The sequence below is a fragment of the Notothenia rossii genome (genome assembly GCF_949606895.1).
Source record: "Notothenia rossii genome assembly, chromosome: 7".
NCBI lineage: Eukaryota > Metazoa > Chordata > Actinopteri > Perciformes > Nototheniidae > Notothenia > Notothenia rossii.
The window spans coordinates 30917331-30931435 of record NC_136905.1 but is presented as its reverse complement, the minus strand read 5'-3'; the positions used below and the strand labels follow the sequence as shown (position 1 = coordinate 30931435).

The window sequence follows — 14105 nt, the reverse complement described above, 5'->3', positions numbered from 1 at the left end:
CCTTTTGCCCACAAAGCCCCATCATCTGCATAGAAAGATTTTCCCACACTTGGATGAACTTGATTAAAAATGTCATGTATTATTATATTGAACAGCAACGGACATACACTACCTTGCGGACAGAGATGGGGTCGTTACTAAAAAAAAAATTATATATTACATATTACTAAAAAAAAAAAAAGTAATATATTACACTACTTCGTTACTATCTACATAAAAACTCGTTACTTTACTCATTACTTTACTCGCCTAGCACTTACGAACTGCCCATGCGTGAGTGGCAATAACTCTCCTTACCAGCAGGCGGCGGTAGTGTGTATTTGTCATTCAAAACAGGCAACAACCGGAAAACAGAGAAGAAGAACCGACTACATGATATAAACAAACAACAAATAGCGTGTGCGTTAGCTTCACCTTAGCATGGGTTCTTTGCAGGTGTTTGTTGAGGTTTGACGAGGTGTTTACAGCAGTGGATAACAGCTTCTGGCCTGGACACAGTTTGGACCTCACCGTCACATTCCTGTCTATTCTTCGGACGAACTCAAAATAATGGGAATACCTCCACCCCTCGAAAGTTATCGCTGACTCAGCCATGTTTATGCAGCACTGCACGTGGAGATCATGTGGACGCGCAAATCGCGCAGATCGCACAGATTACTTGCATATAAACCTGCGGCGGAAACCCCTCTTGTCTGTCAGTGTTATTATGACTGATTTTAGTAAGTAACGAAGTAACGCGTGTCGGGGCAATGTTAGTAACTGTAGTGTGATTACTGAATTATAAAAGTAGCGCGTTACCGACAAAAGCGCGTTACCGACAAAAGTAATGTTATTTCAGTGACGCGTTACTTTGTAACATTCATTGTACTTTGTTACTTTGTAACGCGTTACACCCAACTCTGCTTGCGGAGTACCATTTTCCACAGCATAAACACTTAAATATTCTGCACCTACTCTTACTTGTATTTTCTTGTCCAGTAAAAAATGCATAACCCAATTACGGTATATGCTTTACCACCAATTCCCAATGATTTTAACTTGATTAGTAGTAGTCCTTCCTTCCATAGCATGTCATAAGCCTTTTCAATATCAAAGAAGACTGCTATCACTACTTCCTTGTTGGTCTGTGCTTTCCTGATATCTGATTCTAAGCACAATATAGAATCCATTGTATTCCGACCCCTACGGAACCCACTTTGATATGGGGACAACAGAGCTTTACTTTCTAAGATATATGTTAACCTTTCTGTAACCATTCTTTCCACGATTTTTCATAAATGAGATGTCAGGGCAATAGGTCTGTAGCTAGATGGATCTGAAGGGTCTTTCCCTGGCTTTAGGATGGGCACTATATCTATTGTTTCCACACTGAAGGGAGTTGGCCAGAATCCCACACCCTGTTAAACAATCTTAACACAATGACTGTTATCTGTCATGTGTTCCAACATTTTATAACAAACACCATCTTTCCCAGGAGTGGTTAGACGAGCACTAATAATTGCTCTTCTCAACTCAAACATAAAACACTTATCCAATATTCTCGGGTTTTCCATTCGTGTATTATTTCTGCACTGCATGGCTTCCTCTCTAAGGTTATCTGAACTATGAACTTTCCTAAATGTTTGAGCTAGATGTTCCGCCTTTCCTAAGTTTGTGACAGCCATTATGTGCTCAAAACTGGCAACTCATAATTGCTTCGAATTCCCCCCATTCTCCTAATCATGCCCCAAACATCTGCAAGCTGTACTTCTCTTCCATTACTATTGCAATATTGCCTCCAAAAAGTGCGTTTTTGCGTTCTTATTGTTCTCCTTCTCCTTGTACTCGGCTGGGCCTTTTTATGATTCAAAGCTTCCTGAGAATGGAGTTGTTTGAGTTGCCTGAATGCTTTATTTCTGTCTTCAATGGATTTGTTACATTCACCATTCCACCAGGGTACACTCTTGGTACGCCTAACTCCTGCAATTTCCGGAATTGTTTCTTTAGCTGAATGAATGATAACCTTAACCAGCTCATCATTTAATTTATTTATATCATCATAATTTTCCTCTTGAAGTGTTCTACATCTATTCGTACTTACAACTTGGAAGGCATCCCAATTAGCCTTTCCCAATTTCCATCTAGGAATTTTCTTTTCCTTTTCAAAACTTATGTTGGTCCCAACTTTAGTCATTACCGGATAATGATCGCTGCCCACTGTAGTATGCTTTACCACATTCCATGTACTTATACCTGCTATAGCACTAGATAAAAATGTCAGATAGAGTACTGTTTCTATATTCTTCGTGCAATTATATCGTGTTCCTTCCCCATTAATATACACTAGCCCGTGGTCATCTATAAATTCCTCAACTAGTGCACCATTTGCATCTGTACTACTGCTTCCCCATAGCGAGTTATGTGAATTAAAATCCCCACACCATATTACTTTGTCTTGCAGTGAACCCCCAGCATCCTCTAATATACTTTGATCTAATTTCCCACATGGATTATAATAATTTACTATATCTATAGGTCCTCTATCTATCATTCCATACCCTTATAACTATTGCTTCATGATCTGTACTTACATGCATAACCTCAGACGGTCTGGAAAATATGTAAATGACATGTTCTCCGTCGCTTAGTCTAATTAAAAAAGAAAAGAAAAAAAACATTTACACAAAATAATATGCAATCCAAAATTCAAAACGAGTAGCCCCGCTACTACACGTCTTTTTGTATCATTATACTACATAGTTAAATGATCACTGGATTGAGGGGAGGGGCTGAAATCCCAGAAGTAACTTAATAACAATAACGTTTTATTATGACAGCAAATTATCCAGAGAGAGTTAAAAATGTGTCTAACAGCAAACATACTTACTTTGTCTATGTATAGCGTCATTCAAATTCAATAATCATATAGCACAAGAGAAAATAATTGTATTCTAAATCATCTTTAATTATTAAATGGTGCATTAACATGTTATCAATAGTCTTTGCAGTGAATATATGATTAGACTTAAATAAAATAAAACATACTTTAACTCAATGAAACTTTTAAAGTTACAGTTCTGTTATTATTGTTTGTACTCATAATATGCAGTTATGGATATATTCTTAATTAATGGTTTTACATAAATCATAAATGAAAAAAGGTAAAATGTAGAGGAAGAAATGGGAGTTAAATGGTCTTTTTGTGGAATACATAATGAATTTACATTAACATGTTGAGATCACCAAAATCTATTATATATGCAGTATATAAGCTTATAACTATATGGAGGAATATCTTATTGTGGATCATTAGCTAAATCTTGGCTTGTGGTGGTGAGTATGATATTAAAAGATGTGGCTTTTGGGTTTAGCAAGAGAACGTGGCACATGCATTCAAGTTGGGGCAGGAGAAATACCATGTAAAGACAGAAATCCTTACGCGTTGCTGAATTACTCTTCTCAAATTCAAGAATAATACAAAAAATTACATGTTAGTCCCAGCTCATTAAGATAGGCCTACCATTAGATATTAAAAAAGCAGTTAAAATAGAAAAAGATCAACAGATTAGTTGAAATTAAAGGTTTTCTGATTCACTTTGGTTCAAGATTCGAGACTCAAAGGCTATATTGTTACATGCACAATGTCACAGTTATGGCAATGAAAAGCTTAAGTTCAAGGCTCTTCCAACACCGCAACATATCATATTATTATGGCAAAAAAGTAGCACAAAAGGACATAATAGTGCAAACAGAAATACATATAGAAATAAAATAGAGCAAGAGAATGGTGCAAGTGACCCAATGTTCAGGTAAATGCAGAAATAAGTAAGATATAAACTTGTAAAATAGAGTAGAAGATTTTTCAAGACAATAAGCGCATCTGAACAATATTACATTACATTACATTGCATTTAGCTGACGCTTTTATCCAAAGCGACTTACAATAAGTGCATTCGACCAGGAAGATACAACCTTGAAGAAAACAGAATCATATAAGTACATCAGGTTTCATAGAGCCAAACATTTCAAGTGCTACTCAACTGGCTTTAGATAAGCCAGCCCTTTATTAGTATATAAGTGCTTTGATAGTAATTCAATCGCTCGAAGTGGAGTCTAAAGAGATGAGTTTTCAGTCTGCGCCGGAAGATGTGTAAGCTTTCTGCTGTCCTGATTTCAATGGGGAGCTCATTCCACCATTTTGGAGCCAGGATAGCAAACCAACAAGTTTTTGCTGATGGGAACTTGGGTCCCCCTCGCAGTGCGGGTGCAGCGAGCTGTTTGGCTGATGCAGAGCGGAGTGCACGGGGTGTACGGTTTAACTATGTCCTGGATGTAGGAAGGGCCAGATCCATTCGCAGCATGGTACGCAAGTACCAGTGTCTTGAAGTGGATTCTAGAAATTACTGGAAGCCAGTGAAGGGAGCGGAGGAGCGGCGTGGTGTGGGAGCATTTTGGAAGGTTGAAGACCAGACGAGCCGCTGCATTCTGGATGAGCTGCAGAGTTCGGATGCCACAATATGTTTTGTATTCAAAATGTTTGGGACTGTGACAAATATGGTTGGAATTACAAGGGAGCTATGAGGATCTATTGAGATAAGAGTTATCTTGAAATACTTTTATTTCCATACAGGGTTAATTGGGAACTCTAAATTATTCCTTGGATTTTGTCACGGCTGGAGGGCAAGGTACACAGGACCCAAATGCAGAATATCCAAATCCAAATACTTTTATTGCGGAACGAGCAACAAAGTAAAATCATGCATGGCAAAACAAAAAAATCCCTCTGCACAAAAACCTTCTAACATCAATAATCCCACAAAGACCAACAGAAAAACCAGGGGCCTCATTTATAAAGGGACATACAGGACTGTCTCAGAAAATTAGAATATTGTGATAAAGTTCTTTATTTTCTGTAATGCAATTTAAAAAACAAAAATGTCATACATTCTGGATTCATTACAAATCAACTGAAATATTGCAAGCCTTTTATTATTTTAATATTGCTGATTATGGCATACAGCTTAAGAAAACTCAAATATCCTATCTCTAAATATTAGAATATCATGAAAAAGTATACTAGTAGGGTGTTCAACGAATCACTTGAATCGTCTAATTAACTCGAAACACCTGCAAGGGTTTCCTGAGCCTTGAAAAACACTCAGCTTGGTTCAGTAAACTAAATCACAAGTATGGGGAAGACTGCTGATCTGACTGCTGTCCAGAGGACCGTCATTGACACCCTCCATCAGGAGGGTAAGACACAAAAAGAAATTTCTCAAAGAGCAAGCTGTTCACAGAGTGCAGTTTCAAAGCACATCCACAAAAAGTCTGTTGGAAGGGGGAAATGTGGCAGGAAACGCTGCACAACCAAGAGAGATGACCGCAGCCTTAACAGCATTGTGAAGAAGAGTCGCTTCCAGAATTTGGGGGAGCTTCAAAGACAGTGGACTGAAGCTGGAGTCCAGGTATCAAAAGTCACTGTTCACAGACGTGTCCGGGAAATGGGCTACAATAGCCGTATTCCCATGGTCAAGCCACTTCTGAACTCAAGACAACGGAAGAGGCGTCTGACTTGGGCTAAGGAAAAGAAGCACTGGACAGTTGCACAGTGGTCCAAAGTCCTCTTTTCAGACGAAAGCAAGTTTTGTATTTCATTTGGAAGTCAAGGCGCCAGAGTCTGGAGAAAGGCTGGAGAGGAGCAAAATCCAAGTTGCTTGAAATCCAGTGTGAAGTTCCCACAGTCAGCGATGGTTTGGGGAGCCATGTCAGCTGCTGGTGTTGGTCCACTGTGTTTCATCAAGCCCAGAGTAAATGCAGCTGTGTACCAAGAGATTTTAGAGCACTACATGCTTCCGTCTGCTGAAAAGCTCTATGGAGATGAGGAATTCATTTTCCAGCATGATCTGGCACCTGCCCACAGTGCCAAAACCACCAGTAACTGGTGTACTGACCATGGCATTACTGTCCTCGATTGGCCTGCAAATTCCCCTGACCTGAACCCCATAGAGAATATGTGGGGTATTGTGAAGAAGAAGCTGAAAGACACCAGACCCAACAATGCTAATGAGCTAAAGGCCACTATTGAAGCATCCTGGGCATCCATAACACCTCAGCAATGCCACAGGCTGATTGCCTCCATGCCACGCCGCATTGATGCAGTAATCCGTGCAAAAGGATTCCCAACCAAGTACTGAGTGCATTAATGGACATTTTCAAATGTTTGATTGTGTTTTGCTGTTATAAATCTTTTTTTTTTACTTGGTCTGAGGAACTATTCTAATTTTTTGAGATAGGATTTTTGAGTTTTCTTAAGCTGTATGCCATAATCAGCAATATTAAAATAATAAAAGGCTTGCAATATTTCAGTTGATTTGTAATGAATCCAGAATGTATGACATTTTTGTTTTTTTAATTGCATTACAGAAAATAAAGAACTTTATCACAATATTCTAATTTTCTGAGACAGTCCTGTATACGCTCAAAAAATGGCGTACGGCAGTTTCTACTCAATGTTGGCGATTTATAAAATACTAACTTGACGGGAAAACGTACCGTCCTCCACGCAAACTCTAACCCATGCGTACGCACTAAGCACAAAAACGGGAGAGACGAGAAACTGCGACACCATCGCCAGAAGGAAGAATGGAGAGAAATATGTGGAAATAATACCATAAATAAAATGTTACCTCTCATTTATCATATATGAAGAATTCATTTTCAAACATTGATAAAAGCCAATCTTAAAATGATTTAACAAACGCCTGTTTGAGACTTGTCAGTGCACACAAAAACATAAGTTGGAGAAATAAATAAATACGGATATGTTATTTAAAACCACCTCGAATATGTTGTGTTAATGTTATGAAATGTTTTCTCCTAAATGATGCGGTAAGTAGGAGGACAGAATTACGTCTAAACTGACGCAGTTTTGCATTTCTATAGGTTGTAGATACGAGCATGGTTTTACATATGTTTAATACATGTTGTTAGCAGATTTAGACTTAAACCTTTTGTCTCCTGCAGCAGAAAGGTGAATAATCTCAGTCGTTCAAGTTTAGCCATTCATCACGGCGTTATTTATTTTAGGCACACATCTCAAGAGGCTTGAGGACAGACAGAGAAGGGGCGTGACTTCCAACGGTCTTATACCCTAGGTAGTGACATCATCAATCATGTGGTACAGCAGCTAACCAATGAACACAGTTAGTAGTCGCAGCTACTTACATAGACAATGTGGTGCACAGTAATAATATAAGTCATATACAATATACATATATCTATGTCATATTCTAACACTCCCACTTATTACTTATGTGCTTCTGTACATCTGTTCATATTTATAACAAAACAAATGGAATACATGGTACACTCCAATGTGGATTTCTTCAACACATTTTTTTTTTTAATGCACCAAACATAGCAACTGCAAACTTTTTCAGTTTTATTTTGGACACAGGTTTAGTCATGACATCTGCTACCATGTCGTCCGTAGGGCAATAAATCAAAGACATCTTTTCTTCCCTTATGGTAGACCTGATGAAGTGGTACTTGATGTCCACGTGTTTACACCTTTGCCTACACACCGGATTCCTGACTAATGCCATCGTCCCCTGATTGTCCTCATTGATGACTGTCTTCCTGTACACATAGGTATCCATACCTGCCAGCAGCTGCTCCAAGTAGATACACTCTTGTATTGTTAAAGCAAGCGCCATGTACTCAGCCTCGCATGTCGACAATGCTACTGTGGGTTGTTTCTTGCTTCTCCAAGAGACAAGTGAACTGTCTTTGGTCAAGCCCACACAATACCCTGTCGTACTGCGTCTGTCGCCTGTATCTGCAGCCCAGTCAGCGTCACTATATGCCACTAGACCCAGTTGCTCGCTGCTCTTTTTGAAACAGAGCTGTTTATCTGAGGTCCCCCTGAGATAACGCAACACATGTTTCACGGTAACCCAATGTTCATCTGAAGGTTCCGCAAAATTCTGTGATAGTTTTCCTACCACAAAACACAAGTCTGGACGTGTACAGGTCGTCAGGTAGATAAGGCTGCCGACAGCCTCTCTGTACATCGTCACATCTGCCATCTTGGGCGCGTCTTCGGTGTAGTCCAACTTTTGATCACAAGGTGTCTCTCTCACCCTACACTCGCTCATATCAAAACGTTCCAGTATCTTTGAAACATATTTACTTTGCGATACTGTAACGCAGTCATTCGACTGGTTGAAATCCATCCCCAAAAAGTGCTTTACCCTCCCCAAATCCTTCATCTTGAATTTGTTAGAAAGCATGCTTTTTACTTTCTCTAGACACTCGATGTTGCTTGCTGCGATGATAAGGTCATCAACCCAGATAGCAATAATTACTTTTGCTTCTTTAGATTCTTTTGCATAAATGCAATGGTCTGCCTGGTTCTGGGTGAAATAGTCATCCGTTAAGCATTTGTGCAACATCTCGTTCCAGTTACGCCCAGATTGCTTTAAGCCATAAATCGACTTCTCCAGCTTACAGACAAGCTTTTCTCCCTCCTTTACATACCCCTCAGGTTGTTCCATGTAAATATCCCGATCGATGGGAGCATGGAGATAAGCGGTTTTTACATCCATTTGATGCAAGATCAAATCCTCTTGGGCTGCCTTCTGCATTAGCACCCGTATGCTAGTCAGGTTAGCTGTTGGTGAAAACGTTTCACCATAATCTATTCCTGCCCGCTGACTATAGCCTTTTGCTACAAACCTAGCCTTGTGTTTGTCGTTTCCGTCAATGTCCCCTTTAATTGAGTAGACCCATCTACCTCCCACTGCTTTCCTGCCTTCTGGCAATTCAGTCAGGGTAAACGTATGGTTGTCCTCAAGGGACTTGATTTCCTCATCCATCGCTTTACCCCATTTTCCAGATTCAGTGGATGTCATGGCCTCTTTAAAAGTCAGAGGTACACCACAAATTGCTTTGTAGCAATAGTCTACACTGATGAGTGTACTGTCGTCCTCAGTCTCTCCCTGAGCATAGTCTTTAAGGTACCCCGGGGCTTTACGCTCCCTCCTGGGATATCTCACACTGTCTGAGGCATGTGGCGTCACCCTAGAGTGTTCCTCGCCATCATCCTCTCGTGCAGACTGTGGACCGTCAGTCAGTACAACACCAGGCTGTGTGGTCTCTACCTCTCCCTCAGAGTCTCTCTCCAGGTCCAGCTCTAACAGCTGTGTCTGAGTCTCGCTCTCACAAGTTGTCTTAGTGACAAACTTCACCAACCTGTGTTTCTGCACTCTCTCCCTGTCGGGGTAGTAGATTAGGTAGGCGGGACTGCCCTTGTCATGCCCGACAAAACGCCCCTTTTCACACCTAGAATCTAGCTTCCCCCTGTCTTGCTGGTACGCATAGCACACTGCACCAAATTATTACCATACACCTGGCCATCTCAAAGAGAGTGCGCCCTTCCCTTTCAGCAGTACCGTTCTGGTGAGGTGAATAGGGACAAGACGTCTCGTGCCTTATCTTGTTCTTCCTCAGTAGCGTTTTGAACTGCTTACTGGTGAACTCAGTTCCATTATCCGACCTGATGCATTTTACCGTCCCATAGGGAGCCACATCAGCCAGATAATTCTCAGTGGCTTGAGGTGTATCGCTCTTTGCTTTCAGGAAGTAAACGAACACTGCCCCTGTGTACACATCAGTGAATGACTGTAAATACTTAAAGCCATCAATGGACAACTGCGGTCAAGCCAGCCGTCTTTCACTTTTGCGTGGTCAAACCAGCCGCCCCTGTATTTTGAGTGCGCGATTAGTTACAGGTTTACGGTAATGCATTAAAACAACCCTGGGAAGCTGTTGTAATTGACTGAAGTGACTTTCGAATACATTTTCGAATACATAAGTACATACATACATAAGTAGTTTATGAAACTGCCAGTTTTGTACTTAGTACTTCTTAGACTACTTGCAAACATAATATGAAGTACTTTTACTGTGTACTTTTCAGTAATTTGAGTTTCAAAGTCCCCCCCAGAGAACAAGAATGAGCATTTTTGTCTAACTTTGGTGTGGGATAAAAAGCATTTCTTCCATAAGTAGTTTATGAAACTGCCAGTTTTGTACTTAGTACTTCTTAGACTACTTGCAAACATAATATGAAGTACTTTTACTGTGTACTTTTCAGTAATTTGAGTTTCAAAGTCCCCCCCAGAGAACAAGAATGACCATTTTTGTCTAACTTTGGTGTGGGATAAAAAGCATTTCTTCCATAAGTAGTTTATGAAACTGCCAGTTTTGTACTTAGTACTTCTTAGAGTACTTGCAAACATAATATGAAGTACTTTTACTGTGTACTTTTTCAGTAATCCAATGGCAAAGTCACTCCTAGAGAATGTAATATTTCCACCACCATGTTTGACTGCTGGTTTGATTCACTTTTATCGTTCTTTCCTTAAGATAAGATAAAATAATACTTTATTCATCCAGAAGGAAATTGTTGTGCCAGAGTAGCAAAATACAATAAACTCAGCAGCACAACAGCAACACTGTCACCGGTCTGTAGTCACTGTGTGTGCGTGGATGTATCTTCTTCGGCACAGGAACCAGGCATGTTGTCTTTTCATCTCCTTACACATACCAATCTGTTAATGCCACATATTAAGAGGTGGAATGTAACTAAGAAAGTTAACTGAAGTTCTGTAATTAAGTAAAGTTTTGAAGTACTTGTACTTCACTGTAATTTCCATTTTATGCTACTTTATTAATAAATAAATTCTACTCCACTATATTTTCCAGGCAAATATGGTAGTTTTTACTCCACTAAATGTATTTGTTAACTTTAACTTCTATGTAGTTTGACGATTAATATTATTCATATAAAATAAAAATAAACGAATAATATGATGTATGGTTATAGATTAAGCGACCCAACAGTATATACTACTGTAATTATAATGATTCCCACCTTTTCCCGCTGCAACATTAAAGATGAACACATTAAGGCATCAATAATTATAATCCAGTAATATATATTATTCTTAAATGGGCCATTCTGCACTACTGTTTCTCTAAGTACATTTTGATGCCTAGTCTTGTACTTTTATTTAAGGAAGGTTTTGAATGCATAACTTTTACTGGTTGAGTTCAAATTGAAGTTTGTGTTTTGAAGATGGGACCGGCCATCAAGAGCAAGGGCGTTATGGCTGTTTTGATCCCATGTTATACCCATTTTACATGTTTTAAATAAACTTATGAATACATTAACAATTAACATATGCATCTTTATAAATATACCATGTTATGCAATCATTACTTATGTTTTATTTATGGTTATTTCATTCCATGTTAGATGTTTATAATCATTTACTGGTCCATGCCGCTTTTGTGCTTTTTTTTTTAACCTACATAAATCCTCTCCCTCTTCACGTGAGTAGTGTTTGTTATTGTGATAGACTCCTATCTTTCCCACCAATCAGCAAGTGCATTGTCACAGAACCCGCCTATTCACCTCACAGCCACGCATTATGACCATGTAATGAGCCATTTTGGCAGTGACGACTTCGAAGTTGCGTTCATTTCTTTCCAGCATATATTTCTTCACTGTGCAATTTGAAATTCATGATGACCCATCGTCAAGGGTAAGTATATTTTTCCCTACCAAAGTTAACGGACTAGCATATATCATTTGTATAGGCTTTCTTTACTTTGGAAATAGCAACTTCTATAAATTGAAAAGAAGTTACTTAAGCTATTTCATAGTGAATCCAATTGTTTGGCTATGTTATTTCAGGTGTGTTATGTTTTGTCTTGTGTTATATATAGACATAGATTTGGCCCATATGTTTTTATAAGACGTGAAAAGGCTAGTTAGTTTTGGCTAGTTTCTAGGTTACCTTAACGTGGTGCGGATGCCTACATCGGCCATGAACAGCGACAAGTATCAACCGATATGGTTTGCTAAACTATTATGTCTTGCTTGGGATAAATTAAAAAAAAAGTCGAACTATCATAATTTTTTGTTTCTGCAGTGCGAGGATAGCTGTATTAGCACACGGACCGCAGACGCGCGCACGCAGTTCAGTTACTGCAGTCCCGAGTACCGAAAACGGTTGCAGCCATTAATCAATATCATGTACAAAGATATCATGGTTGTATAATAAGACCCTATGGATGTATAATAAAAAAGTATTGTTAATATACATCCATGATAGCATCCATGATATATATATAATCATAGATACCGCGTTAGCGATTTGACGTTAATCTTCGTGTCCGCCATTGGAGAGCTCAACTTCTGTTATTGAAGAAATCCAGAGATGCAGACTTCTCTACAAAGTCGACTGTAACTCGCTTAATTATAAACCTATTTTCATGACATTCGGTTATAAACGTGAAAAACTGAACATGTTACTGGTTACTTATAGGAATTAAAATTCAGTTACTGAATTATATAAATATATATTTTGTTTTAATTCATATATTGTGTTTTAGTATTGTATTATATGATTGCATTGTATACTGTGTTGTTATTCAAAATATATAACATGTATACATGACTACATAGGCCTACAATGTAGTGAGTCAAGTGTTTGAGGCCAATGTTCAGTGTAGTCATATGTAAACAGAAAATAATTGCGCTCGAGATCTTTATATCTTTTCTACAGTATTCTTGATCTTTATACATCATGATATGTATCATCTTTGTAACTTTGAGTATTTTTTTTCTTTACAGATCGTTTACTTTTTCAACTTTTGGGAGGGTAAGTATTACTTCTTTTTGCACATGTATTGATAGCTTAGACAAATCTTTAAATAAAACAAACAATTTACCGTTTTCCTCCTTGTTTGAATAGTCCAGAAAATTGGTAAAGCGTGCAACGGACATTCTGTCATGCATCCAGAGGCTGCAAGACAAGACAAAAGGGCCCCTGGCAGAAAAAAGCGCGTATCCAGAAGAGAGTTTCTGGGGAATTGTCTGCAAGGACTTAGGAATCACGAACATCCCAAGTAATAGGATTAGAATTAAAAATGCCTACCTTCAACATCAACAGGTAATCATAAAATATATATTTTTTTATGTTTATTCCATTATTTTGAATTTTGTTTGCTTTCGTAATATTTTTTAATCTCCTTAAAAATGTATGAAATGTACTATGATTATAATTGAAGAAAATATTCAATGCTCATACTATGATATCAGCATTATCTATTACTCTTAACCTGTTTTGCTTATGGGGTGTGGGAATACAGGGCAGTGTGCAAGCGGAAGTCGACAAACCAGACACGTCGATTGTGGTGCCACAAGATGGAACTGAGTTGGACTCAGCCAGCTGTGGACCCAATCCTGAAGACATGCCAGATGTGAGCCCTGAAAAATCCAAAAATGACACAAACTCAGACTCAGCAAGCTGTGAGCCCCTGCTGGAAGTCCGCCAAGACACAGATAACAGTCTTTCATCACCAAATGACAATGAATCATCATCTGTGGATGACAGCCAAGAGGTAAACTTAGATTATTTAAAAAAAAGCTTTGGAAGTACGTCAGTTTAAGTGGGTTAGAATGAATTCTTAAAAAGTTAAATAGCTATTAATTTTTACATCTAAATAGTTAGATTCCCAGCTTTCAAATGTGTTAAACATTTATATTTTTTAACAACAACTATTTTGGGAGTATTGTGAATGACATTTGCTATTTCTGAGGGATGTCCTTTTACAGAAAAAAAACATCTTCTTATCCTTACATTGTATGATGAAATTTGCAATATGCAGTTCAAGTTTGGATTTGGCAATTGGATATACTTGAATGCATATTCATGCATACCAGCTTCTAATCTACCTTTCTTACAACTTGTGTTTGCAGAAAACCAGCAGTGCCTGCAGTAGTAGCAGTACCACATCATCTACAAAGGACGAAGACAAGCAGAAATACTTCACCCACAAATTGCCTGAGCAACCCTGTTTTTTTTCCCTTCCACACAAGGAATGGAGAAAACTCAGAAAGACCCAACAAAAACGGCAGTTCAAAAGTTTGCATTGGACAAATGTGATTGCAAAAGGTATCCGAAGTGTCCATCCATACTGTAGTTTTGGTTTCAAGAGGCACAGTGTGAAAATGATAGGCTCTATGACAAAAAAGCCACTGTTTACCTGCACTG

At 38.6% G+C, this 14105-nt stretch overlaps 2 protein-coding genes across 4 annotated transcripts in view; one reads left to right on the top strand and one right to left on the bottom strand.

Moving 5' to 3' along the window:
* LOC307047188 (uncharacterized protein) overlaps positions 1-14105 on the bottom strand; it is a gene marked incomplete at its 3' end in the record, with an annotated part of 80385 nt that overhangs the window by 1831 nt on the left and 64449 nt on the right. The gene's annotated exons all lie outside the window — the stretch shown is intronic.
* On the top strand, positions 9359-13942 carry LOC307045888 (uncharacterized protein). The gene is made up of 4 exons (XM_079691910.1): positions 9359-11588; positions 12683-12710; positions 12804-13001; positions 13201-13942. Exons 1-4 carry the CDS (start codon positions 11569-11571, stop codon positions 13498-13500), a joined length of 546 nt encoding a protein of 181 aa, XP_079548036.1. The 5' UTR covers positions 9359-11568; the 3' UTR covers positions 13501-13942.

What these genes read in the sequence shown, in the direction of transcription:
- LOC307045888 (XM_079691910.1), top strand. Translation starts at nt 11,569, where the DNA reads ATGATGACCCATCGTCAAGG. An exon ending in CTTTTTCAACTTTTGGGAGG is followed by an intron (nt 12,711 to 12,803) that starts GTAAGTATTACT and finishes TTGTTTGAATAG; the next exon opens with TCCAGAAAATTGGTAAAGCG. An exon ending in CCTACCTTCAACATCAACAG is followed by an intron (nt 13,002 to 13,200) that starts GTAATCATAAAA and finishes GTGGGAATACAG; the next exon opens with GGCAGTGTGCAAGCGGAAGT.